This window comes from Callithrix jacchus, chromosome 3 (genome assembly GCF_049354715.1).
Source record: "Callithrix jacchus isolate 240 chromosome 3, calJac240_pri, whole genome shotgun sequence".
NCBI classification, from domain to species: domain Eukaryota; kingdom Metazoa; phylum Chordata; class Mammalia; order Primates; family Cebidae; genus Callithrix; species Callithrix jacchus.
The window spans coordinates 145,851,908-145,879,464 of NC_133504.1; the positions used below are offsets into that span (position 1 = coordinate 145,851,908).

General features: G+C 39.7%; 1 protein-coding gene across 2 annotated transcripts; it reads left to right on the top strand.

Moving 5' to 3' along the window:
- Window positions 1-220: 220 nt before the first annotated feature.
- On the top strand, window positions 221-27,306 carry CNGA1 (cyclic nucleotide gated channel subunit alpha 1). 2 transcript variants are annotated; one of them, XM_054253366.2, is made up of 10 exons: window positions 221-465; window positions 10,175-10,295; window positions 11,695-11,811; window positions 13,267-13,329; window positions 19,931-19,972; window positions 20,055-20,162; window positions 21,111-21,218; window positions 22,402-22,508; window positions 25,455-25,477; window positions 25,649-27,306. In XM_054253366.2, exons 2-10 carry the CDS (start codon window positions 10,177-10,179, stop codon window positions 26,861-26,863), a joined length of 1,902 nt encoding a protein of 633 aa, XP_054109341.1. In that variant the 5' UTR covers window positions 221-465; window positions 10,175-10,176; the 3' UTR covers window positions 26,864-27,306. The 2 variants fall into 2 exon arrangements, with proteins under 2 accessions (XP_054109341.1, XP_017826067.1); XM_017970578.4 differs by having other exon boundaries at window positions 25,455-27,306.
- Window positions 27,307-27,557: the final 251 nt, after the last annotated feature.

Below are 27,557 nucleotides of genomic sequence, written 5' to 3' on the forward strand. Positions count from 1 at the left end.
CAGAATTGTGACCCTGGGTGAAGTTGGAAGTATAATTTTAATAAAATTCATCAGGCAATATTACCTTTGGTTTACTTGCAAGTTTATTGAGAGGCGTAGCTTTGAGAACCCCTCTTTTATTCCTAACTCTTATACATATTAATAGGCTCAGGCTCAAGCAAAGGATAATGATGATTTGGTTGCTGTTATTTTCATCCATGTGTAAATCCACAAATCCAATGCCGAGTCATGAAAATCCTACTTTGACAATGCCACGGAACGGTTTCTTTCCCTGGGAATTATTTTGAAAACTAGTCATTTGTGTATCTTTTAAAAAAAGGGAAAAAATCAGCACATTTATTATTTTTTAAAATTAGGGTCTGGATTTTGACAATGTCAAGATTTACAGTATATCCCTGTTTGTTTTGGATACACCAGTGACTTCTACTTCTAGAAGACAAAGATATATTACTTAAACAACCAAAGGTAAGAACCCAGTGATATTTAGAGTTATATTTTTCACAAATGCTTATACCTCTGTTTTGATTCATTAAAGTATCAGCTTTTGCTTTTCTTTTCTTGTGATGTGCTTTCTAGATACAGCTGACGATTGTATTCTTATTAACTTGTCTGTCTTTTTGACAGATAAGTGAATACTCCACCTGGCAAGATGATTCTGCTAATCTGAATATCACAACACTGTGATCTGCTTTTCACAAAGTTTAGTTTTATTTTTAGAAGTCAAAAAGAATACTTTTGGCAGGTATACTTTTTTCCAAAGGAAGTATCATATACTGATTTTTCTTTCTAAAATATTTGGAGTAGGACACTATCAAACTCATGTAAATCTTAAAGAATTAGCTCCTAAAAATAAGAGTTCCAACTCCGTGGGAACTTAAGTATCAGCTACTTTATCAACATTATTATACCAACCTGCATAACCCCTTTCAGAGATGAATAAGTGGTCTGAAGAGATTAAGTGCCTCACCCAAGGACACAGTACTATTGTATGAAGGAGCTAGAATTTAAATCACCTTGCCTTCTTTTAAATAACTCTCTGTGGTAAGTGTGTGTATTTTGATCAGAAAAAAACTGTTTTTGGCTGGGTCTGGTAGGTAATCTCAGCACTCTGGGAGGCCAGAGTGGGTGGATCCTTGAGCCCAGGAGTTTGAGACCGGCCTGGGCAATATGGAAAAACCCCGTCTCTACAAAAAATGCAAAAATTAGTCAGGTGTGGTGGTGTATGTCTGTAGTCCCAGCTACTCAGGAGACTGAGATGGGAGGATTACTTGAGCCCAGAAGGTCGAGATTGCAGTGAGCTGAGATCACACTACTCTAGCCTGAGTGAAACAGAGAGACTCTGTATCAAAAAAAAAAAAAAAAAAAAGAAAGAAAAAGAAAAAAGAAAGGACAAAAAGAAAAAAGATAAAACTGTTATGAATTACTGTCATGTTTTTCTTTAATTAAAAAGTGAGTACTACATTTATCATATAATAAGATTATGTTTTAAAATATCAGTGATTTCATTCTATGTTGGAAAGCTGAACATTCTTAAACCAACATTTCAAAATGTTTCTATCAATAAAGGTACATCTTATAACTGGCTTTTTACATTTTGACCTTTTTGTTTATATATCCTTTAATCAATTTGTTCAATTACACTCATTCTTTCACTTGGATAACATCCATAAACACCAATCACTCATTTCATTGTCATTTCCCATTCAGCAAATAAACACAATCAAAGTTAGTGTTTTGTGCAATACAATAATTTAAAAAATTTCATTCCTTTTTATGAACCTGTATAAGGCATTATATAAGGTGCTGGAGACCTTAATTAACTCTAATAAAAATTAGAGCTCACTGTGACCTGTCCTCAAGTCTGGGGGAGAGACACTGACATAAATGGATCATGATAAAATAATGGGTCAGTTCACTAATGATAAGCTGTTTATATTATGTGAGTGTTGAGGAGGAACCACCAGCACTCAGACCTCCTAATTCCAACTGTATTAGTCTGCTAGGGCTACCATAACAGAAGATTGCAGACTGGTGGTCAACAGAAATTTATTTATCTCGCTTTTGGAGGCTGAGTCCAAGATGAAGGTGCCAACAGTTTTGGTTTCTTTTGAGGCCTCTCTCCTTAGCTTGCAGATTGTCATCTTTTCACTCTGTCCTCGAATATGCATTCCTTTGTGCACATGATCCCTCCTGTCTCTTTGCATGTCCACATTTCCTTTTCTTACAAGGACACCAGTCAGAGTGGATCAGGTCCACCTTAATCTAATGGCCTCACTTTGGCTTAAGCATCTCTTTAAAGGCCCTGTCTCCAAAAACCATCACATTCTGAGGTATTAGGAGTTACAGCTGCAGTGTATGGATTTTGGCGGGGATACAATTTAATTCAATTGATTTTATGGACTTTCTCTTAGACTTTTCAAAACACCTGAATTTCTAGAGAAATTCCATTGTGAAACAGATATTGGGGTGAGGAACCTAAGATAAAAGGCAGGGACTACTTCAGTTCATCAACATTTACTAATTTTTATAATGAAATATTCAGAATTCTGAATATTTTCTGATTCAGTGGAGGTAGAGAAGTGGGAAGAATAACACATTAAGGTCTCCAGTCATTGTGCAAAGTCTTTGTTCTTACTCTTGATTGTCTAACATATTGGTTTTAAAGAAAACTTTCTTTGATGACAAAGAACCTTGTGATGCCCCAGGATCATAATTAATAGATATGATTTTATAGTTATAATCAATTTTTATGTTTTTCAACCAATACTTATTGACAACTATTCCCATTTCTAGATACTGGGATTGTAATAGGGCACAAAAACAGAATTCTTGCTCTTACTATGCTTACATGTTCTGGTATTTAAAACACTCTTATATTACTTTGTGTTCTTGTAAAATATTTTGCTTAAGAAAGGAGTATTGGAAAATATATTGGGTTATTTGATGGTTTCAGTTAATGGACTTTTGATTAATTGAGCTTTTTGTTTTATAGTAGATACTACTTTAACATTTTCTGTGAATTGTGAAGACGATGATCATGATTATGATAACAATGATCTCTTTGGTAAAATTGTTTCTTCCTGAGCAAGTATGACAACAATTTGACTTACCAAGTGTGGCAGATCCCTGTGTTTGCTGGGCCAACATAGCAACGGTGTTTTGTCAGCTCTGTTTTTGTTTTTCATGAGAATTACAGCTGGCTTATGAGCATATAAGGACAATTGTTACTTTCTTTATTAGTTGCTTTGACAATTTCAAAGTCTCAAAGTGATGTTTAAGGGGAAGAGATTAAAGAAAGATTAATCATTTTAAGTTTGTCCCTTTAAACAAGTTGATGGTTCTCTCTCTCTTTCCAAACTTAGAGATCATATGAGATTATTATCAGCTAGTATTTGTTAACTTTTCACAGCCTTCAATATTGCTTTACACATATTTTTCATTACCTCCCCCTAGAGACTTACTACAATAGGCAGGGCAGGTATTATTATTTCCACTTTACAGAAGAGAAGACCCTGAAACTCAGATTTTTTTGTCAGGGTTTCACAGGCAATTTGCTAAGAGCTAGGGCTAGAAACTAGGTCCTTGTGGAAGAAGTGACAGCTATTTTCAGGCACTGGCTGTTTCTCTTTTGCAGAGCAGGCAAAGCCCAATCTAAAAGTTACACAACTCCCTGAACATTGTTAAATGCCAAAAACAAACTTAGTTCTGCAATTAAATACTGAGATGGAACAAGTGAGATGAAAAACATTATTATGGAAATTGTTTATTTTTTATTTATTTTTACCATGTTATATAACAGATCTCTAGACCTTATTCCTCCTAACAAAAACATTGTGCCCTTTGACCAACATGTACCCTGCCCAATAATGGAAAACATTATTTTAAAGCAAAGGTGCTGACACAAATGATTTTTGTTATTAAACAGACCACCGTTTTAATTTTAAAAATGTGACTTTTTCATGAAGAAATATATTAGGAGAAGATACAGATAAACACGAAGAAGAAAAAAAAATACTAATGATCCCACACTAAAAACTTATCTTTTAACATTAAGGTGCTTATTATTTCTATGTACAGATACACACTTTTAAAATAAAATGGCATGATACTATAAATATTACGTAACAATTTGCTTTTTTAAATTTTAGTTTTAAATTTTTATTTATTATCTCTATCCATCTATCATCTACCTATCTATCTATTTAGAGACCAGGTTATGAGACTGGCTAATTTTTGTATTTTTTGTAGAGATGCGGTTTCCCCACATTGCCCAGGCTGCTCTCAAACTCTTGGACTCAAGAGATCCACCTACTTCAACCTCCAAAAGTGCTCGGATTATAGGTGTGAGCCACTGCACCAGGCCACAATTTGCTTTTTCTACTTAGCAATACATCATGAACATTTCTTCAAGTTGTGCAGAAGAATATGAGAAAAAAATACCAGGTGCAGTGGCCCACGCCTGTAATCCCAGCACTTTGGGAGCCTGAGGAATGCAGATCACTTGAGGTCAGGGGTTCGAGACCAGCCTGGCCAATATGGTGAAACCCCGTCTTTACTAAAAATACAAAAATTAGCCAGGCATGGTGGGGGACACCTTTAGTCCTAGCTACTCGGGAGGCTGAGGCAGGAGAATCACTTGAACCCAGCAGGTGGAGGTTGCAGTGAGCTGAGATCAAACCACTGCACTCCAGCCTGGGTAACAAAGTGAGACTCCATCTAACAAAAAAAAAAAAGGAAGAGAGAGATATGATTTTATTATAAAATTAATATGTTCATTCTGCAAAATTAATATATAACAGAAGTATATACTCCCACTGTCCAGAGGTTGCTATATAGTTTAATGCCTACTCTTCTGCACTTTTTTTGTGAAGCCTGAAGTTAACTGGTTGATGGATTAGCATGCTTTTTAGAAAAAGTTTGAATGAATCAAGAAGGGAGCATCATTTATTTTACAAAGGTATATATTTACTTTAAATTTCAATATAGCAAATTATATGTAAATAACAAATACATCATTTGGAACAATCTTTGGGGCATTCACACAAAATACTACTCTGGAAACCACCAGCATACAGGAAGCCGTCTACATGTTGAAAAATCTTTGGCCATTTTCAGCGGTGTGTGAGTGCTCTGGGCTGCATACTATATAACTGTCTTTGTTTATAGATGGTGCTTTAGGCAGGGTGCAGTGGCTCACCCCTGTAATCCCAGCACTTTGGGAGGCTGTGGCGGGTGGATCACCTGAGGTCAGGAGTTTAAGACCAGCCTGGCCAACATGGTGAAATCCCATCTCTACAAAAACATAAAAATTAGCCAGGCATGATGGTGGGTGACTGTAATCCCAGCTACTTGGGAGGCTGAGGTGAGAGAATCACTTAAACCTGGGAGGTGGAGGTTACAGTGAGCTGAGATCACGCTACTGCACTGCAACCTGGGTGATAGAGCAAGACTCCTTCCCAAAAAGAAAAAGGAAAAAAAAAGATTGTGCTTTAAAGTCTGTGTCTATATCAGCCTTTCAAACTGGATTCCTCAATTCAGTTTGTAATTTTATCCAGAAGTAGTTCACTGCTTGGGTGATGTAATACAGCCTATATGTGAGCCATAAACTGGTAAACAAATATTCATTGTGAAATGACTTACGGGGTTTACAAATTAGTAAGTTTACAGATTAAATTACTATTAACTGCAATTTAATTTTACCTTTCTGAAGCATAAAATCCTGCTGTCTACTAAAGTCATTTGTATATGACTTTAGTAGATGGTAGGATTGTGTATGACTAGTAGAAGGCAAGATTTAATGCTTCAGAAAGGTAAAATTAAATTGCAGTTAATAGTCAGAGGACCATAGTCAGAGGTACATAGTTACTTGTGGGACAATATTAATGCTTGACACCTACTAGGCATTTCTTAAATATGTGTTAATATTGAATCGATTAAAAAACCCAACTCAAAAAAGCAGACCAAGAATATAAACACGTAATTCACAGAGAAGAAACCCAAATGACTAATAAACACATGATAGTTCGTCTAACTTCACTAGTAAATGTGAATCCCATAGCGTAAAAAATGTTCACTCATAGAATTGATGAAAACTTAAAAATTTGACAATATTAAATGTCGGTCAGGGTACGGGAAAAATGATATACTTCTATAGGTCTAGCAGAATGCAAAATTATACAGTAAATTTGGGCAGCAATCTGGTTGGCTCTAGTGAACTGAAACTAGGACTAGCAGTTCCACTTCTGGAAACATACATGAGAACCACTCTTGCGCATGTTCTACAGCACTTCATGTATCAAAAATCAAGAAAAGAATTTGTTCATTTACAGAAACCGAATTGTACTCTGACCTTTTTCAATAGAAAGCTTTAATTTGTGGAAATAGATGCTAAAAGTCATTAGAAGGACTGGGGCAATAGGCTCTAGGCTGAACCACAGGCATGACTCCAGAACAACATCCCAGAATTAGCCAGCAGGGAAGTTTCTTCCTCTCTTGTAATCTGAAAGTGGGCAGTGAGGAAGCTCCCACTGGAACTGTCAAGAATGTACCCCCTTAACTGTGAGCCACTTCCGTTGCAACCAGGCACAACAGTCACCCTACAATGCATTCCAGCATAAACTGGATGCCCTTCCTTTGGCATCAGGAAAACTATTGACCAGTTGGGGATAGCTACCTCAGAACACCCAAGGTGACCCTGCCTCTTCTTGCGGGCAGCCATAGCAGAAATGGAAGAACCATTGTCTTCACCTCACTTCCACCTTCCAAATCTCATACAAATGCACTTAATTGACTAAACCTGAGCTCAGTAAGTGCCATCCAGAATCTGAGCTGCAAAGCAGACTGGGTAATGTAGACTTTTAGCTCTTCCAGTTTTTGCAGTTCATGAAAGCACACTAGAAGGAGAGAAGAATGGATGATGTGGGCCAGTTCACCACATCTGTCACCCTAAGAACCATTTCAAAGTCATTGTAAATTCAGTGAGTTTTCACGACTTCTAATGAAATGTTTTGTGAGTATAGTTTTTAAAACACAAAGCAAAATTTGTTCATTCTGTAAGCATTTCTTAAGTACCCATTATGTGCAAGCACTCTGCTATGGTTACAAAAGTCTCTCTCCTAGAGGAGGTTGTAGCCTTGTGAAGACAGAGTGTGTAACAATTTAGCTAGTGGAAAATAATTGAAATGTGGACAAAAAGCAGTGACAGAGAAGAGAAGGAAGCAATTACTTAGGTCAAAGGTGAGGAGGAGTCAGTGGCTTGGACTTGAGCAATGGATAACACCTATTTGGACTCAAGAGAAGTGAGCTTTTGAAGCCCATGGAGAGCATATGCAAAGGCACAGAGGCGTGAATCAGCATGACTCAGGCAGGAAACTGCAGCTGGAGCACCACTTCGTACCTTAGTAATAATCTGTTCTCATAGCATAGCACAAGCATTAAAAAAAATTATTATATGGGTAGGCACAGTGGCTCACGCCTGTAGTCCCAGCACTTTGGGAGGCTGAGAGGGAGGGTGGATCACCTGAGGTCAGGAGTTCGAGACCAGCCTGATCAACATGGTGAAACCTCGTCTCTAGTAAAAATACAAAAATTAGCTGGGCGTGGTGGCAGGTGCCTGTAATTCCAGCTACTTGGGAGGCCGAGACAGAAGAATTGCTTGAACCCAGGAGGCAGAGGCTGCAGTGAGTCAAGCTTGTGCCACTGTACTCCAGCCTGGGTGACAGAGTAAGACTCTGTCAAAAAGAAAGAGAGAGAGAGAGAAAGAAGGAAAAAGAAATTTTATTGGATTCCAAGAATTCATATCTTAATTGAGTCACTGAGGCATGTACACAAAACCGTTAAGTAATAAAATTAGGAAAAAGTGATACTAAAATATTTAACAACTATTATAGTTGTTGAGTACTTACTGATCAGAAAAAATAGTTATAAAGGATGGTTATAAACAACTGGTCTAGCTTTATCTGTGGGTACTTTAAAATAGCAGCCCTGTTTGAATATAACCTAAAGCTTCCTGGGCCCACGGAGTCTTTGGATTCAAATAAATTTGCATAGTCATCAATGGCACGTAATTCTGGCTCCACCTACACCCAGAGGGCCCCCAGTCTTAACCCCTCAAAAAGGCTGGCAAGGTTTTCCAGGGAATCCCTCAAGGGATGCCTCACACTTCTCGTCTGTTCAAGCGCCTGGCTCTTTTCAGAGCAGATATCTAATTCCAGGCCTAGCTGATCAAGGCCAGTAAGGATTAAGGGGAGAAACATTCTCAAGTCTGCAGTCAGAACCATTCTGGCACCGAGTATTGGAAGCCAAGGGAGCAGCAGGCGATGGTATCTTTCATGTGGTTATGAAGTGGGAAGGTTCCCTGATTCCCCTTGCAGGACGTGTGGCAGGAATGTGGCTCGCCTGTTCGGTCGCCCCGCTGCTCAAACCCCCGAGGGAAGAGGGAGCACGCAGACCGACAGGTGCCGGAGCCCAAGTGGGCACGTGTTAGCGTGCTCCTTTAGCCTTGCTCTCCCGGGACAGCTGTGTTCACTTACCCTCCTCCCGCCACCGTCCCCGCCCCGCCCCCGCCCCATCCTTTTTCTGAGTCCTGGACAAATCAGGTCACATGAACTGTTTGAAAGGTGTTGAATGCAGAGACTTTGTTGAACATTCGAGGTGACTTTCAGCGGATGGGGAGCTGGAGTGGGAAGGTGGAGGGGTGCGGCGATAATCTTCCCCTGGAGTTCCGCCATTCTCTATGGAACTCCTCTTGATGTTCAGATGCCTCTTCTCTCCTCCTCTGCCATGCCACCCTGCTGCTCTCCGCCGCTCTCCGCCACTCTGTTCCGTGCTCCTCTCGACATTCAGCCGCTTATGTGTGTGCCCACTAAGGTCTCAGGTTTATATGGGCACAGAATCGGGGGCCAGAGTGATCTCTTAGAAAATGCAACACTGGGGCAAAAACAGGAGTGCCTGTTTTCACTTAGGTCCGAGGGCACAGACCTGAGTGTGGAGCCCTCGCCAGGGACCCTCCTTTCTCTACCCAGCACTTCCCTGCCCCTATTTCCCATAGCAGTTACTGGCATCCTCAAGGTGGGTACCCTCAAACAGGAGAGGGGATCCTTCCTGAGGACCATGAACAGTCGGAAGCTGAGGCCAGTGAAGAAGGCAAAGTCTCAGACCGCAGCCAAAGGAGCAAGGCGTGTGCTGGGAGCAGCTGGAAAGTGAATTAAATTCACCCTGCCTCCTCTACCTTCGCTGAGGAAATAATATGCCCTGATTAGAGTTTAGGCCAGTGATTCTAGTAAGTTGCTTGGGTATATATGCATCTAATAATTTAGGGAACTTGCTGAAAATGTGATCAAGTTTATCTTTATTTCCTCTAAAGTTTGAATACCACTCAAGACGATTTTGTCTAAATGCCTATAGAAATTCACATCTGATTACCTCCATTACATCTGCTTTTTACTGTTAGTTAATTGCTTGATGGGTATGTGAGGTCCCTATGGTTTTGTTCTACAGTTACATTGCTTGAATATTTCAAAACTGGGATCAATCCAAATTTTTAAATGTTTTATACCTCTGGTACATTCTTAAATTTAAAACATTTTACAAAAAACTGGTCAATGGAAATTAGGGGAACAGTCCATGCCTGTATTCTATGAAAGAATAATTCCTATGTAAAACTGCAAATAGATGCAATTATAGTCTAAGAAAAATGTCAGGGTTGATATGGGTCAGCTGTGTGCCCACCCAAATCTCATCTTGAACTGTGGCTCCCATAATCCCTATGTGTCATGGGAGGAACTCAGTGGGAGGTAGTTGAATCATGGGGGCCGGTTTTCCCATGCTATTCTCATGATAGTGACTAAGTCTCATGAGATCTGATGGTTTCATAAAGGGGAGTTCCCCCGCACAAGCTCTCTTGCCTACTGCCATGTAAGATGTGACTGCTTCTCCTTTGCCCTCTGCCATGATTGTGAGGCCCTCCCAGCCATGTGGAATTGTGAGTCCATTAAACCTCTTTCCTTTATAAATTACCCAGTCTCAGGTATGTCTTTATTAGCAGCATGAGAATGGACTAATACACAGGATGAAACTTTTGATTATATATATATATATATATATATAAATATATATATATATATATAAATATATAAAAATAGTCTTCCCACTAATAAGACTTCTTTGTTCTCAGATATGAAACTAACCATGAAGAAAAATATTATCAATACGCAGCTGTCCTTTGTAAACATGCCCAATGTGATTGTACCAGATATTGAAAAGGAAATACGAAGGATGGAAAATGGAGCATGCAGGTAAATGCAAATATTTTCCCGTGCATTTTTTTTTGAGATGGAGTTTCGCTCTTGTTTACCCAGGCTGGAGTGCAATGGCGCGATCTCGGCTCACTGCAACGTCTGCCTCCTGGGTTCAGGCAATTCTCCTGCCTCAGCCTCCTGAGTAGCTGGGATTACAGGCATGCACCACTATGCCCAGCTAATTTTTTGTATTTTTAGTAGAGACGGGGTTTCACCTTGTTGACCAGGTTGGTCTCGATCTCTTGACCTTGTGATCCACCTGCCTCCCAAAATGCTGGGATTACAGGCATGAGCCACTGTGCCCGGCCTCCCATGCATTTTTAATGTTAGCCACAGTTCTCTAATTTAATTAGGTTTAATTTCAATTTAGCTTTATTATTTGTAACCTTAAACTTGGTGATTATATTTAATTTAGCAAATTTATTTATACTTTGGAACAGCATGACTTGTCTAACAAAGGAACATAGATTTTATTTATTTATTTATTTATTTATTTATTTTGAGGTGGAGTTTTATTCCGTTACCAGGGCTGGAGTGTAGTGGCCCAATCTCGGCTCACTGCAACCTCTGTTTTCTGGGTTCAAGCGATTCTCCTGCCTCAGCCTCCCAGATAGCTGGGACTACAGGTGCATACCACCACACCTGGCTAAAATTTTATTTGTACTTTTAGTAGAGGCGGGTTTTTTGCTGTATTGGCCAGGCTGGTATTGAACTTCTGATCTCAAGTAATCTGCCGACCTCAGCCTCCCAAAGTGCTGGGATTACAGGCATGAGCCACCATTCCCGGCCTCAACATAGATATTCTTGTGGTCCCTTTTTTGGAAGCACCTATGCCAAATATTTCTTTAGTCACTGGCAGGGCTTTTCCTCATGGGACATTTAGAGTCTAAGGAGATGACATAGGGCCATAGGTACATATAAAAAGTACGCAGAGTATGAAATGCTGGCAATGTGATTATATATATAATATATATGACAATATATAAAAGAATATAATACATATGAATATGATTGAATTTACTTTTAGTGGGAGGAAACATTAGTTAGAAAACAAGTTAGTTCACACAACTGTGTAATATGATCTAAGTCCCAGATATCACACTTGCTATTTGATAAATATTAACATCAACCAATGCATCAAACAATAAATAGGAAGGTGGAAACCTAGAAAGTAGTTTCTTAGTTAAATGTGTTTTACTGAATTATGCATACATTCTATATAATTCTATGCATTCTCTGTAGTTCTAACTTCACACTAACATAAAAATTGTTACGTGTGTTAGTTTGAGAAGAAAAGAAAAGAGGTGAGGTAATGATCCCCCTAGTGAGGAATGTTGCTCCTCCCCAGTGGTTGAAAACATTAACTCATCTCTCTCTGCTTCCTGTTGAACTGTAGCTCCTTTTCTGATGATGATGACAGTGCCTCTATATGTGAAGAATCGGAGAATGAAAACCCTCATACAAGGGGTTCCTCTAGTTATAAGTTACACAGAAAGGGAGGACCGTCACAGAGGTGAGCAGTATGATCCATCTCTCAGTACCTGTCTTTAACCATTTATGCCTAAAGTTGCAGTGTTTTGATTTTTTGGAATCAAACCATGGCAATGACCTTGAGCAGTAGGATAGAAATAACACCCATGTGCTTGGCGTTCAAATAATCACAGACTAGGCATAAATGAGTTTGTAAAGTGTTGTTTAGATGAAAGGTCTTTTACTTCTTCCACAGAGCAAGCTTGGCAAATGCCTCTGCTATCTAGATACAATGTGCGATCTCAGCAGGAGTTACTTCTGTTCCTTATCCATGCTTTCTCGGGAAATATTGCCACTGCCCGATGATTATTCACGACTGTGGGGTTCCAAGTGGTACACACTCTTGTTTCATTTTTCCTGAGACTGATGTCTGTCCCTTAAGAAATCCAGTCCTCTTTGATTTTTCTTTCAGGGTCCTGAAGCAAGTACATGTGAGAGGGTTGGCTGTTATTCTCCAAAATGCTCCATCCCATTTGGTCCTACTTTTAGGAAACAGAGCACTGGAGAGAGGTGCTAGAAGTAAAAAGCAAAAAATCCTTAGTAGGAAATAAAGAAGTTGTGAAAGCCTCAGATACCGGATTTGAGATTGCAGAAGGGGTGTGGTGTGGTGTTGGTTTGGAGCAGGGGTTCCTACCATATTTGACATAATTACTTTTTCTTTGCTTTATTCCTCCCCTCTTTTTCCTCTTTCCTATTTTTCTTCCCACTGACTATATCCAGCCTTCCCATTGTTTTTATTTATCTTTTCTCCTCATTTTATTTTCCCTGACAGGTTTCTTATTGGGAATTATTGGCATTGAGGTTGGTTCACTTAAGCTAATTCTTGGTATGAACATTGACTGATATGCATTTACTAATCATGTGTATTAGAGTCCATTTTCATACTGCGGAGACTGGTAATTTATAAAGAAAAAGAGGCTTAATGGACTCACAGTTCCACATGGGTGGGGAGGCCTCACAATCATGGTGGAAGGCCAAGGAGGAACAAAGTCATGTCTTACATGGCAGCAGGCAAGAGAGCATGTGAAGAGGAACTGCCCTTTATAAAACCATCAGATCTTGTGAGACTTATTTGCTAGCACAAGAATGGCATGGGAAAAGCCCACTCCTATAATTCAATTACTTCCCATTGGGTTCCTCCCATGAAATGTGGAGATTATGGGAGCTATAATTCAAGATGAGATTTGAGTGGGGTCACAGCCAAACCATATCACCATGTTTGTTCAAGACACTGGTATTTGGCAAGTCATACTTCATGGTGGCTTACGACATATTTTTATGTTTTATGCTTCATGATATGTTTTTGAAATATCATCTAGACAGTCTTTAATAATAAGTAGAAACTGAAAAGAATTTGTTCTTTCAGACCATTTGCTTACCATGCACATTATACAGATGGTGACTATTGTGATTTCCCTGCATGTTTTTCATTCCCCAGGGAGCAGTACCTACCTGGTGCTATTGCACTTTTCAATGTGAACAACAGCAGCAATAAGGACCAGTAAGTACATTTACAATAGAAAACCAAAGCTTTGGTTTAAAGAAAACCAGTAAAAGGATAGGAATATATCTGAATCTGTTATGAAGCAAATATTTATTAAGCAAATGATCTAATACAATGGCAATGATAGTCTACCATTTTGTTGTTTGGTTATCTATGTTGGAAAAATTCAGCTACCCATATTAAAAGTAGCATTTATCTATTTGTTCATTTAGCTGAATACACGTGGAGAAATCATGTCTATAGTGTATGTGCAGTTGGCTTTCTTTGTGGATAGAATCACTGACAAAAATAAGTGGAACATATTACTCCTTTCCAGTTTGAGCCAATGTGTCTTAGATGAAGTTCCTCAGGAGACAGTTTCTGAGATGGAGGCTCATATGCAGAGGTTTGTTGGAAATGGTCTTGGGAACAATATCTGGAAGAGAGTTGGGGGTCCATATTGGGCAGAGGGAGAAGTCAAATTTCAGAGAATAGGGCTGATGTACAATGTGATTCTACAGGGAGCTCTCAAGCAGGGATGACCTTTTAGAGTTGTCCCATATTTAGGGAGTAGATTTGGGCCTTTGTACTTAGGCACATTTATTGGAAAAAGGTTGGCCCTAGAAGATGGAGGATAACCTTGAGCATGGTGGTTTCCTTCAGCCAAGGCCAGCCAGGGGAGAGGAAAAACTGTGAGCTGCCAGTGACCAATGCTCTTGGCAAGTGGGGAATGAGTACCTGGATTTTGTGCACCACCTGTATAGCCACTATACAGCCCACCCGTGTGCTGCTCAGATCCATTTTGTTTATATAGAAAATTCATTCCATCTGGGAATACCTACTCCAGGATCCCGGTTGTTCCTTTTTCCTGAGAAAGCTTATATGAGGAAAGTTAATGGGATTAAGCTAAGGTCTTTGATAGCTACAGGTGGTTTTGGGGCCTCAGCTGAAATTCCTCACTCTCTCCTCTTCTACTCCTTCTAGAGTCCTCTCACCCTTGGCCAGCATGTTTGCTGGTCTAGATGACTTAGCTGGTGGAACAATACAGATACAATCCCTGAAGGACTTCAGTCCTGGGTCACCATGCCTTTCTTGAGTCATGACTACAGTCCTTGCCCATTTACCACCAAAACTGGGCTGGAACATACTAAAAGACACCACAGTGGACCACCGGGGTGCAAATACATCTCTCCTTCCTGCATTGTATAACAGCAGCACTGCCTACTTCTGATGATCAAGGTTAATAACTTTAGCCAGTGTGGTGACTCTCTTCCATGCCTATTGGTTTCTTGGCATGAGGGGCCCAAAGTGGCTGGGGAGTAGCCATAGCTTAATGTTTAATGGAACTCTGGCATTCCCTGGCAGATGCATCAGTCCTCTGGAAACCAGGACCTCCAGACCCACGGATCCTTAAGTTGAAGGAATGGGAAGCAAACCTTTCCTACATTTGTCACCCCTACTTAGACCTCTTAGTTTCCAGACCAATATGTTCTCTATAAGCATAGAGAACCATACAATGATCATTGTTTTAGAATATATACAGTATCCTAGAGGATGGCATCTTATCTTTCTAGAGCATAAACTTTATTATAGCACCTCAGCTGTGCCTTCAAAAGGTCACTCCTTAACTATCATGTCAGTGGCTGATAAACAGTGTGAAGCAGTTGATAAGACCATTGGATCCCATACTCAGGGTCCAATGCCACATTTCCTTTGCCTTAAAGTGAGTCATTGGTCCAAAGTGATCTTAAGTAATGTTTCCTATTAGTGATCATGCTTCACATGCCCCTAAATAACAGGACTGGTCAAAGTCCTGTGGCAAAAAAGCACATAAATAGCCATACATATGTCAATTCATATCAATATGTTTAATGCCTCTTCTGTGGTGTCAGGAGTCCAATTTGTTAACTTGCCATAAAGTGACTGATTACTTTCTTCAATAGAAAGCACTGTATTGGAGTCATAGCATTGGTCTCTGTAACTGGCAGGTTCACTAAGAGCGAAAAACAAACAAAAACAAAGATTTTCAAACTTTGTGCTCATACTCATAATATGTTCATTCAGTCCGCCTCATCTCCAGAAATATTTTCCCTGATCTTTCCATCATTTTCCATCCAGGTCCCTGACCAACCAGTCAAGGCATTTGTGACTGCCCATGAGTCCTTGTATTTCTTAATTTGGGCTATTTCTTTTTCCTTTTTTTTTGAGACAGGGTCTCACTTTGTTGCCCATGCTGGAGTACAGTGGTGCAATCTCAGCTCAATGCAACCTCAGCCTCCTGGGCTCAAGTGATCCTCCTGCTTCAGCTTCTTGAGTAGCTGGGAATATAGGCGTGCTCCACCACGCCCAGCTAATTTTTGTAGTTTTAGTGATGGGGTTTCTCCATGTTAGCCAGGCTGGTCTCCAACTCCTGACCTCAAGTGATTCTCCCACCTCAGTGTCCTAAAGTGCTAGGATTACAGGCTTGAGCCACTGCACCCAACCTGGGCTATTTCTTTTTCCATACAATCTAGATGACTGTATACTGCTCTACGCTGGGGAAATTAACCTCATATTGTCTTCTAAGACCACCTCTAAGTGGGGCTGTGGTGCAGATACAGCCCATTCTGGCTTGCATCCACATGCTAAACTGACCCATCTATGCAACATGCTGTATCAATTGCTACTAAAGAACCCCACATATGGCCACAGGTGGGAGCTGAGAAATAGGTGCTGAGTGGAAAGTGACATAGTGGAAAATGAATGGAAATTTCCAACAGTGGAAAATGACATAAAGAAGGGCACTGAAGTTTGGGCATGGTGGCTTATACCTGTAATCCCAGCACTTTAGGAGGCTGAGGCAGGCAGATCACTTAAGGTTAGGAGTCGAGACCAGCCTGGCCAACCAACATGGTGAAACCCCATCTTTACTAAAAATACAAATATTAACCAGGTGTGGTGGCACATGCCTATAGTCCTAGCCACTTGGGAGGCTGAGGCAAGAGAATTGCTTGAACCCAGGAGGCAGAGGTTGCAGTGAGCCGAGATAGTGCCACTGCACTCCAGCCTGGGTGACAGAGGGAGACTCCTCAAAAAAAAAAAAAAAAAAAAAAAAAAAAAGAAAGGTACTGAGCCACCTGCCTGGTCAGCTTACTTATTACCTCTGGTTCAGGCTCAATCTCAGAGAGCTTACTTCATCGTATGATGGATTGCTACTTTATGACTTGTTGTTTCTGACAGAATCCATCTCATCATGGGCATTCATTTTATGTCCATGGTTAGGTAATCCTATTTCAGGGTCTGATTGACAGAATGCCATTGATACAGATATAGTGGACTGATGTGTTGCTCTGAGAAATGTCCGCATGATCCAGGTTGCTCAAGGCTATCGTGGACAGTAGGAAGGAGAGTTAATAGAGCCTTGGAAAAGAGTGGAGATGTGTATAGTTTTTCATCCCATGTGAGTGTGAGCTATTTCTAGCCTCTTTCCTGAGAGTAATGAAAAATGACATTTACATGACTGACTCAGAACCTCAGGTATACAGTGTATATCAGGTGAATGCATTATTTTCCACATATGACACAGCAGCTGCAAGTGGGGCCACTACTTGGTTGATTTTTGCAATAGTCTACTGCTGTCTGTTAGGATCCATTTGTTTTTTGCAGGGATCTCATGATGAATTATATGGGAAAATGAAGAGGGATCACCACCCTGCATGCATTAGGTCTTTAAGGATGACTTTTTTTTTTTTTTTTTTAATCTCCCCAGGATGCAATGTTGCTATTGGTCAGAGGGTGGGAAGCAGCTTCAGGGCTTCTACTTGGTCTTACCCCTCTTTCCTCACAAGCCAAGGAATAGTAGGCGTAGGGGTGGGAGTTCTGCCCCTGAGCGATTATATACATTTTCCTTTTGTATTCAGGAATTATGTACATTTCACTTTTACATTTAGGAACTGGAAAAATGATCAGAGTGGGTCTTTGTGTTATTTTCCACATAGGACACAGCAGCAACTACTTGGTTGATTTTGCAATAGTCTACTGCCATCCACTAGGCTCTATTTGGTTTTTGCAGGAGTCAGATGATAAACTACATGGGAAAATTAAGAGGGACCAGCACTCCTGCATGCATAATTTTATATAATTATATACACTTCCCTTTTATATTCAGAAACTTATATACATTCTACTTTTATATTCAATAATTACATACATTTCACTTTTAAATTTAGGATTGGAGAAATGATGACATAGTAGTGGGTCTGTGGACCCAGTGGAAACACCATAAGTCATATCTCCTCCAGGAATCTATTATTACCAGGACATCATATGCCCCTCAAGTTTAACCGGTCCCTAGGTCTGATGATGCTTCAGTCCCTAGGTCTCAGCATCCACTTGATCCTGTGCCAAACAGTCTTCAATGTATCTAGGTATTCTTCCCCCCGACCCCCTTTCCGAGTACAGTGATCTAAGTAATGGCCATAGGTTCTTTAGGAGAAAGACTAGGGAAATCACTACTGAATATATTTGTCATAGTGTTGCAGAGTCTTTTTTCATGGGGTCTTGGCTTCTCCTCTAGTCAGCGATTTTAGGTCTAAGTACTGGCTTAGGTTTGGAAACTGTTCAAAGGATTCTGATTACTTTTTATCTTAAATTTTAATTAATCAATTTATTTTATTTTATTTTATTTTTGAGATGGAGTTTCGCTCTTGTTACCCAGGCTGGAGTGCAATGGCGCGATCTCGGCTCACCACAACCCCCACCTCCTGGGTTCAGGCATTTCTCCTGCCTCAGTCTCCTGAGTAGCTGGGATTACAGGCACATGCCACCATGCCCAGCTAATTTTTTGTATTTTTAGTAGAGATGGGGAATCAATTTATTTTTTGAGATGGGGGTCTCCCTATGTTGCCCAGGCTGGTCTTGAATTCCTGGGCTCAAGTGATCCTCCCACTTCGACCTCCCAAGGTTTTGGGATAACAGGTATGAACCACAGTGCCCTGCAGGATTCTGATTTTTTTTGATGGAGTAAGTTGCCTTCAACCTCCTAATTATTCATTCCTGTTTTGGTTGTACGCATTAAACAACACCCTAACTAGCTAACAGGCTTCCCATCTGTCTAGGAATACTGTATTCTATTAACCTCTTCCATAGCTGTCTATGGGTTGAGCCCTTTGGTTGCCATAACTACCGTAATGCTCATTATAATTACTGGACCAATCTTACTTCTGATGGGTAAGCACTGCCATTCATCTCAGTTATTTCTAGACCCTATTACCCCTATTGCTCTCAGAGAACCCAGTTGTGTAATGGCATCTCCCACCATCAGGTCTGGCCTACAGAGGATGGCACCACTGAGCTTCTCAAAGCTGCTAGTGCCCCTCTCACCAGCACATTCCACATTACTTTTGCATCCTTTGAGCTCCCTTTGGGAATATCAGTGTATCCACTTCAAGATGCCACTTTTCTGGGTCTTTTGATACCTTCTTCCACCATCTGCCATGGTGTTGTTTAATGTTTATTTCATTTTGTGTGGGCCATTATCTTTTCCAGGCTTCCAAGAGCCATTTGTGTAGTGTGTCAACATCATCCTTCAGAATCCATTCTAGGCTGTCAAATGTCGATTCATAGACATGTACTCCCACAACAGTAAATTCTCCCTTATCCAGTTTTATGGTCTGTCCCTGTTTGTACATGACCATCTTAGATGTTAAGCCTCACCTCACTTGTCAATCTTATCTTCCATTTCTTCTCAATAGTGGCTTTCCAGTTCTGCCGGTCATTGTGACCCAGATTAAATCCACTGCACTTAGACATTTTCCTGCTGTAACATCCTCTCTCTTCTCAACTTCTTGAACTCTTACTCATACTTCAAGGCCTAGCTTTAGACCTACCTCCCTTTAAAACCCTTCTCTGACTATCCTAGAGCTAACAAGATACCTATTCATTCATGTCTGGATAATGAAATTTCCTAAGACATCTGAGCTGACAGTGGCAGCCTGATATAACCCTACGTCTGTCTGACTTCAGAATTAATTCCCCTGCTGATAGAGAAAGCTAAATGTGGAAAGAGGCACTAGTCGAACAATCTCCACTCAAGAAGAAATTGTATGTAGAGAAAGGTGGTCTTAAATCCAGTGAATTATTCTAATAATTGAGACTCCACCATATTATCAGACAGCGTGTTGATTACTCATGAAAAATGGCTTTGGTCCGGGTTATCTCCTTTAAAGAAAATTGATGGTATTTTCTTAAAATTCTCAGTGACTTTATTCAAGGATAAATGTAAATGACGTCAAGAAGCTTAAATTTTAAATATTATTTTTAATACATGAATGCTTTTGAAGAACACTCTTTGGGGGGCTGTTATTTCTTAAATTTTTCTACTTGGTTTTATGCCTTTATTCATCTCCATTTTCTTCTATTTCCCACATCTATTAACTTAGAAGTTTTTGTTTATTATCTGGACAATTGCCCTCCTTTTTTTTTTTTGGTAGAAATCTCCAGCAAGAGACCAGAATTCTGGGTTTTGAGTGCTGGGGCAGGTCTTTGAATGTAAGGCTGAGATTTTTGCTCGATGAAAAAGAAAGTAAGTAGGAGTGGAAGACTGTGATTATGTAACAGATATATTATTATTTTTCTTTAGAGAACCAGAAGGAAAAAAGAAAAAGAAAAAAGAAAAGAAGAGGTAAGACTTCGGCATGAATTACCCCACATTTTTCTGCCCATAAGATTTCTGTATTTTAATACTACTTGCTTAACTTTTTCAGCAAGTCAGGTGATAAAAATGAAAACACAAAGGACCCAGAGAAGAAAAAGAAGAAAAAGGACACAGAGAAAAAGAAGAAAGAGGAGAAAAGCAAAGATAAGAAAGAAGAGTAAGCTCTTTTATTGGCATTGAAATAGAATAAAATTGTGATAGGTTTTAGATGCAGGGATGATTTTCCATAATGCAAGGTAGAAAGAAACTTTACAGTAAAGAGCCCTGTGTAAAGACTAAATGTCTTTAAACATTAAAAAATAAACATTTAACATAAATTATCAGAAGTGAATTAAAATTATTCTTAATTGTCTCAAGAATTTTCACTGCTGTGGTTAATTCTCTTCCCTAAGCATTGGTAAAGATAACGTATTGCTGAGAAATCTTTAGGTTCTAAGGAGGATTAGGTTTCTAGGATCGTACCGTTATTTAAAAAACCGAAATAAAAATTTAATTTTTATTTAAATTACATTATTATAAGGAGTGTGCAACCTAGATTTTTTGCATGCACAGATCACAATAGGGTTTGTGCTCCTATGAAAATCTAATGCTGTTGCTGATTTGACAGGAGGCAGAGGAGCTCAGGTGATAATGCTCACTGGCCTGCAGCTCACCTCCTGATGTGTGGCCCACCCAGTTCCTAACAGGCCACAGACTAGCACCGGCCCGTAGCCTAGGGGGTTGGGGACCCCGATCTATGCCACTACTCCATCTCATGGCTGAAGTATACAACTGACTGCAGCATCGCGGGGTTGGGGACCCCTGATCTATTCCCTCTCAGTGGCTGAAGTACACAACTGACTGCAGCTTTGCAGTGAAACCTGGGCTCTAGTAAAAACCTAATATATGCTTTCATGTAAGACTAGTCATTTCGTTATCTATCCACCCCTCACTAATCACTTTCTTATGACTAGTGCTCTTATGCCATGCTAATCTTCCCACTGCAGAATGAGCTTCTCTGGCTTACTTCCATTTCATTAATTGTGGGCATAACGATGTTTAATATGGTAAATAAAAATGTTCTTGTATCTCAGTAACTATCCCCTTTATTTCTAATTACTGCTAGGGAGAAGAAAGAGGTTGTGATTATTGATCCCTCGGGAAACACATATTATAACTGGCTGTTTTGCATCACCTTACCTGTAATGTACAACTGGACAATGGTTATTGCAAGGTGTCTATATATATATTTGTGTGTGTGTGTGTGTATGTGTGTGTGTGTGTGTGTGTATCTCAGTCCACTTCTAGTTTCCAAGGTCACTGACTGAACAATTTGACTTAGAGCCTTTTAGAACACACCTTCTTTCTTTGGTAAAGAGAGGCTAGATTATTCTCAGTGTGTTTTCCTGGGATCAGGAGGAGGTACTTCAGTTCTCAATATAATTGGGTTTCCAGTACTGGGGTGGGTGGAAGGGTGAGGGGAAGACTTTTATTTTTTAAATTTTTTAACTTTCATTTTAGGTTCTGGGGTACATGTGCAGGCTTATTATATAGGTCAACTCATGTCACGGGGGTTTGGTGCACAGATTGTTTCCTCACCCAGGTATTAAGCCCAGTACCCAAGAGTTATTTTTTCTGCTTCTCTCCCTTCTCCCATGCTCCACTCTCAAATAGACCCCAGTGTCTGTTGTTGGAGGGGAAGACTTTTAAACTTTTGGTTGTATAATAACTTAATTAGAACATCAGGAGAAACTATTTTCTTTGACCTATGAGAAAAAAAAAATGTTCCCAAATAGTGGAAAAAGATAAAGGATTCCCTGCGTTTTATATGGTAAACATCTCACTCATCCAAGACCAAGCACAATTTCCTAACACATTTTGGGTACAGATGGTCAGTATGAACCTGGTGATCAATGTGTTTCACCCCGCATATTTTGATTTCAGTTTTAGGCCATTTATTTTTTAATTGATTTAAATATTTTTTATTTGTACAAGTGTATAGGGTATATGTGAAATGTTGTTACTTGTAGATAATGCATAATGATAAAGTCAGAGTATTTGGGGTGTCCATTACCCAAGTCCAATACATTTTTGTTAAGTATAGTCTGCTATCGAACATTGAATTTATTCCGTCTTACTGTTTACCTGTCCCCTTCAACCCACTTATTCTTGTTGGATGTTTTTACAAAGCTGATTAGTGTTATGGAAATGATGTTGGAATTCAGAAGTGTGAGGATCGAAATCCAATCACTCAGGGAAAGTTTCTGAAAAGCCATGGTTGGTTGAAGGAGTCTAAGGTCCTCTCAGCCATAGCATGCTGTGCTTTTCATCATGATAAAGAAAAGATACAAAGAGAACTTTTACTTAAATTGGCCCCCATTTCTTTTCTGTTTATATAAGTGTTTCTTTTTTTACAGAGCATGTTTTGATGAGCTTCAATCTGATTACCTAGAATATTGGATTGTTTTGGATTACGTATCAGACATAGTCTATTTGATGGATATGTTTGTACGAACAAGAACAGGTAAATACGTTTGGTTTTGAGTATTTTTAAATTTCGCGCTTTTATCTCTAGCATTGTAATTTGACATTTTCTAATCCAAGTATTCCTCAAAGTAAACTCACAAAAGTCTGTTCTAGAGGAAAAGGCACAGGTGAAAGGAAGAGTCATGATGTATACACTCAGAGGCATCGGCTACTCCAGCTGATTCAGAGGAAGTTACAGGCAACATTTTGACTATAAATGTGGCTTTCCTCCATTATCCTGCTCACTGGTTTTGTGCCAGGTGAGAGAAATAGAGAGAGCAGAAATATTCTGCCAGCTATAGGGGGAAGAGTAAGTGCTACCTAACAGAGAGATAATTTAGAGTCATGGGGGAAAATGTCATTGTCCTCAGCATAGCCATACTCGAAATTTTTAAAAAGGCAGGAAAAATGCACTTAACTCACCTTTGGTTTGTGGTGAGATATTATTGACCAGAGGGAATAGCTTTCTCCTTGAAGTATTTCTGTTAAATAGGTAGAAGCTCATTGTTTCTACCCTGCTCTCTACATGCCAATGTAACTGGTATACATAGACTATAACCTATTAAGAATCATTACATAAAATCAAACATTCTCTAAATACTGGTATCCTGGAACAGTTCCCCACTTACTCTGTCGTATTTGTAGCTCTGTTAGCCAGTTTAGGAGAAGGAGCAAATCCCTTTCCTAATGTCACATATCAGAGGGCTGAAATGCTGGGTTTAAAACACACGAGGCCCATGGTAACAGCACAGAAGGGAAGATTCCAAGTGTCTAAGACAGCAAGAATGAGAGATGAAAATGCAGACTCAAGGACATTTCTGTTTCATTTGAAGGGGTAAGGCAAGAATATGAAAAACAGATCCCATGGGGCAAGTATCTGAGTGTCCAGGGTAGGGCTGGGATTCGGACAAGCCAGTGGTGTGGGCTATTAGGTACGTTGCTAGCGTGTTCAGGAAACTTTCTATGAGCTGTCTATGGTGGGGAAGAAAACAACAACCCATTGTATGTTACTGCACTCTCCATACAACACAATCTGGTCACCAATATGTATGTGGCATTTCCTCTACACACCAAGCAATTCTGTAACACCAGCTGGGTTAAAGTTTAACTGAATTCAGACACTAAGAGAGTTAGAACAGGCCCCACAGGTTAAGGGCGGGCTCCGTCTCCCAAGATAGTTCCCCACTTCGATTGCCAACTGTAAACCTCAGGTTGTGGCTTGTGCTTCTGACTAACCAGCTATAAATTGGGGTTCCCACCCCTCCCTTGTGGGTCCAATCATTTGCTAGCACAACTTACAGAACTTAGGAAAACACTGATGTTTACTGCTTTATTATATTAGTAAAGGGTATGATCATGGTTACAGTTGAAGAGATACATAGGGCAAAGTCAGGAAGAGTCATGAGAACAGGGGCTTCTGTCCCCATGAAACTGGGGTGTGGCACCCTCCTAGTTTGTAGATGTGTTCACCAACCTGATAGTCCTCCAAATCCCATAGTTCAGGGATTTTTATAGAGGCTTCATCATTGAGGCATGATGGACTATTAACTCAGTCTCCAGTGCTTCTCCCTTTCCTGGATGAAGGGGTTTGGGGCTAAAAGTTCCAAGCTTCTAAATATAACTTAGTCTTTCTGGTGACGAGCCTCCATCTTGGAGCTCACCAAGAGCTGCCTCATTAGAACAAAATATCAAAAGACACTTTTTCTTTCTTTCTTTCTCTGTTTTTCTTTCCTTTTTTCTTTCTTTTCTTCCTTCCTTCTTGCTTTCCTCCATTTTCTCCTCCCTTCCTTCCTTCCTTCCTTCATTCCTTCCTTCCTTCCTTCGTTCTCTCTTTCTTTTTCTTTCTGTTTTGCTTCTTTCCTTCTTCTTCTCTTAAAAATAATATGGAGTTACCCAGGCTGGTCTCAAACTCCTGGACTCAAGGGATCCTCCTGCCTCAGCCTTCCAAAGTGCTGAGATTAGAGGTGTGAGCCACCACACCTGGCCAGAACAAAAGACAATTCTATCACCCAGGAAATATCAAGGGATTAGGAACTCTGTTTCAGGAACTGGGGTCAAGAACCAAATACCAGAACAAAAGATGCACTTAGGGTCAGGCACAGTGGCTCATGCCTGTAATCCCAGCCCTTTAGGAGGCCAAGGTGGGCAGATCACGAGGTCAGGAGTTTGAGACCAGCCTGGCCAATATGGTGAAACCCTATTTTTACTAAAAATACAAAATTTAGCCGAGCGTGGCAGTGTGCGCCTGTAGTCCCACTTACTCAGGAGGCTGAGGCAGGAGAATCGCTTGAACCCAGGAGGTGGAGGTTGCAGAAAGCCTAGATTGTGCCACTGCACTCCAGCCTGGGCGACAGGGTGAGTGAGACTCTGTCTCAAAAAAAGAGATGCACTTAGTATCCATATTGCTTAGGAAATTACAAGAGTTTTAAGAGTTCTGTGCCAGAGACCAAATATATATATATATATTTCTCACAATATTAGAAGAACACTACTCATAAGAGGAATGGCTTCACCTGGATGAAGATGATAGACCTTAAGAAATTTGTACACTCTCACTTTTGCACTTACAAAATTTTACTTTTTCTTTTTTCTTTTTGTTTTGGAAACAGGGTCTCGCTGTTGCCTAGGCTGGAATGCAGTAGTGCTATCATGGCTCACAGAAGCCTTGAACTCCTGGGCTCAAGTGATACTCTGTCTCAGCCTCCCAAAGCACTGGGATTACAGACATGAGCTGTCTGACCAAAATTTTCCTTTGATTTCCACCACATAATATTCTCTACAGCCATAGATTGGTATTTGTGTTTTATTACATTGTTAGAGGTGTATTTATTGAAAATGAATTTTTCTTTTGACCTCAACAAAGTTAATTGACAGTTACTTCACAAAAATTTCTAATGGCATAAAAAGGAAAAACATTGAATTGATTTTTTTTTTTCTATTTTAGGTTACCTAGAACAAGGACTGCTGGTAAGGGAAGAACTTAAACTCATAAATAAATATAAATCCAACTTGCAATTTAAACTTGATGTTCTGTCACTGATACCAACTGATTTGCTGTATTTTAAGTTAGGGTGGAACTATCCAGAAATTAGATTAAACAGGCTCTTAAGGATCTCTCGTATGTTTGAGTTCTTCCAGAGAACAGAAACAAGGACAAATTATCCAAACATCTTTAGGATTTCCAACCTTGTTATGTATATCGTCATCATTATCCACTGGAATGCATGTGTGTTCTACTCTATTTCTAAAGCTATTGGATTTGGAAATGATACATGGGTCTACCCTGATATTAATGATCCTGAATTTGGCCGTTTGGCTAGAAAATATGTGTACAGCCTCTACTGGTCTACACTGACTTTGACGACCATTGGTGAAACACCCCCTCCTGTGAGGGATTCTGAGTATGTCTTTGTGGTGGTTGATTTCCTAATTGGAGTGTTAATTTTTGCTACCATTGTTGGTAACATAGGTTCTATGATTTCCAACATGAATGCAGCCAGAGCAGAATTTCAAGCAAGAATTGATGCTATCAAGCAATATATGCATTTTCGAAATGTAAGCAAAGATATGGAAAAGAGGGTTATTAAATGGTTTGACTACCTCTGGACCAACAAAAAAACAGTTGATGAGAAAGAAGTCTTAAAGTATCTACCTGATAAACTGAGAGCAGAAATTGCCATCAACGTTCACTTAGACACATTAAAAAAGGTGCGCATTTTTGCTGATTGTGAAGCTGGTCTGTTGGTGGAGTTGGTCTTGAAATTGCAACCCCAAGTCTACAGTCCTGGAGATTACATTTGCAAGAAAGGGGATATCGGACGAGAGATGTACATTATCAAGGAAGGCAAACTCGCTGTGGTGGCAGATGATGGAGTCACTCAGTTTGTGGTATTGAGTGATGGCAGCTACTTCGGTGAGATCAGCATTCTTAACATTAAAGGAAGCAAAGCTGGCAATCGAAGAACGGCCAATATTAAAAGTATTGGCTACTCTGACCTTTTCTGTCTCTCAAAAGATGACCTCATGGAAGCTCTAACTGAGTACCCAGATGCCAAAACGATGCTGGAAGAGAAGGGGAGGCAGATTCTGATGAAAGATGGTCTACTGGATCTAAACATTGCAAATGCTGGCAGTGATCCGAAAGATCTTGAAGAGAAGGTTACTCGAATGGAGGGGTCAGTAGACCTCCTGCAAACAAGGTTTGCCCGAATTTTGGCTGAGTATGAGTCCATGCAGCAGAAACTGAAACAAAGATTAACCAAGGTTGAGAAATTTCTGAAACCGCTTATTGACACAGAATTTTCAAGTATTGAGGGACCTGGAGCAGACAGTGCACCCATCGACTCTACATAGAACTGAAAAGCTGGTCATTAACAGAGACATGCCTCATGATCCTTTTGATTTGGTGACTGACTTCAACTATAATTTAAAAGAAGAGGAAGACTCAGTTGGGAAATTTTCCCATGAGGAAAATGTGCTTTTGTGCAAGGTACAAGGCCCACACCCTCTCTGGGAGCTACTATGATTAAAAAAGCTTTTTATCTTGGAATTTTTCACAACTGATAATGTGCAAATATATAAACTGATTAACTTGTCAGTATCTGTATCTTCTGAGTTTTTCACACGTGCTCCTTTTAAGTGATAATCTTCATAAAAATGAATAAGTATCCCTCACTTTATGCCATTTGCATTGTTGAGTGAAATGTATTTGAAGTAACTGAGAATTACCATGTATATCATGCTTGGAATGACATTTTAAAAAATTAGACTGTAATAAAGTAAAATTAATTATGCAACTCTAGTGAATATGAGTTATTTGATAATTTAGCAGGGAGTCTAGGATCTTGCAGAACTTCAGGGTCATTTTAAGGAAAATCAGTCATTTGTGTAGTCTAGGAAGAGTGTTGAGAGAAGCTTTCTACCAATAAAAGCATGATAAATCAGACTTTATGAACATATACATACACATAAATATACAGATATATCACAATGAAAGTAATAACATATTTTAGGAATCTTTTATATTAAATTTTAAAAGTTACTGATT

What these genes read in the sequence shown, in the direction of transcription:
- CNGA1 (XM_017970578.4), top strand. Translation starts at nt 10,177, where the DNA reads ATGAAACTAACCATGAAGAAAAATATTATCAATACGCAGCTGTCCTTT. An exon ending in AAGGGAGGACCGTCACAGAG is followed by an intron (nt 11,812 to 13,266) that starts GTGAGCAGTATG and finishes TTCATTCCCCAG; the next exon opens with GGAGCAGTACCTACCTGGTG. An exon ending in TGGACAATGGTTATTGCAAG is followed by an intron (nt 21,219 to 22,401) that starts GTGTCTATATAT and finishes CTTTTTTTACAG; the next exon opens with AGCATGTTTTGATGAGCTTC.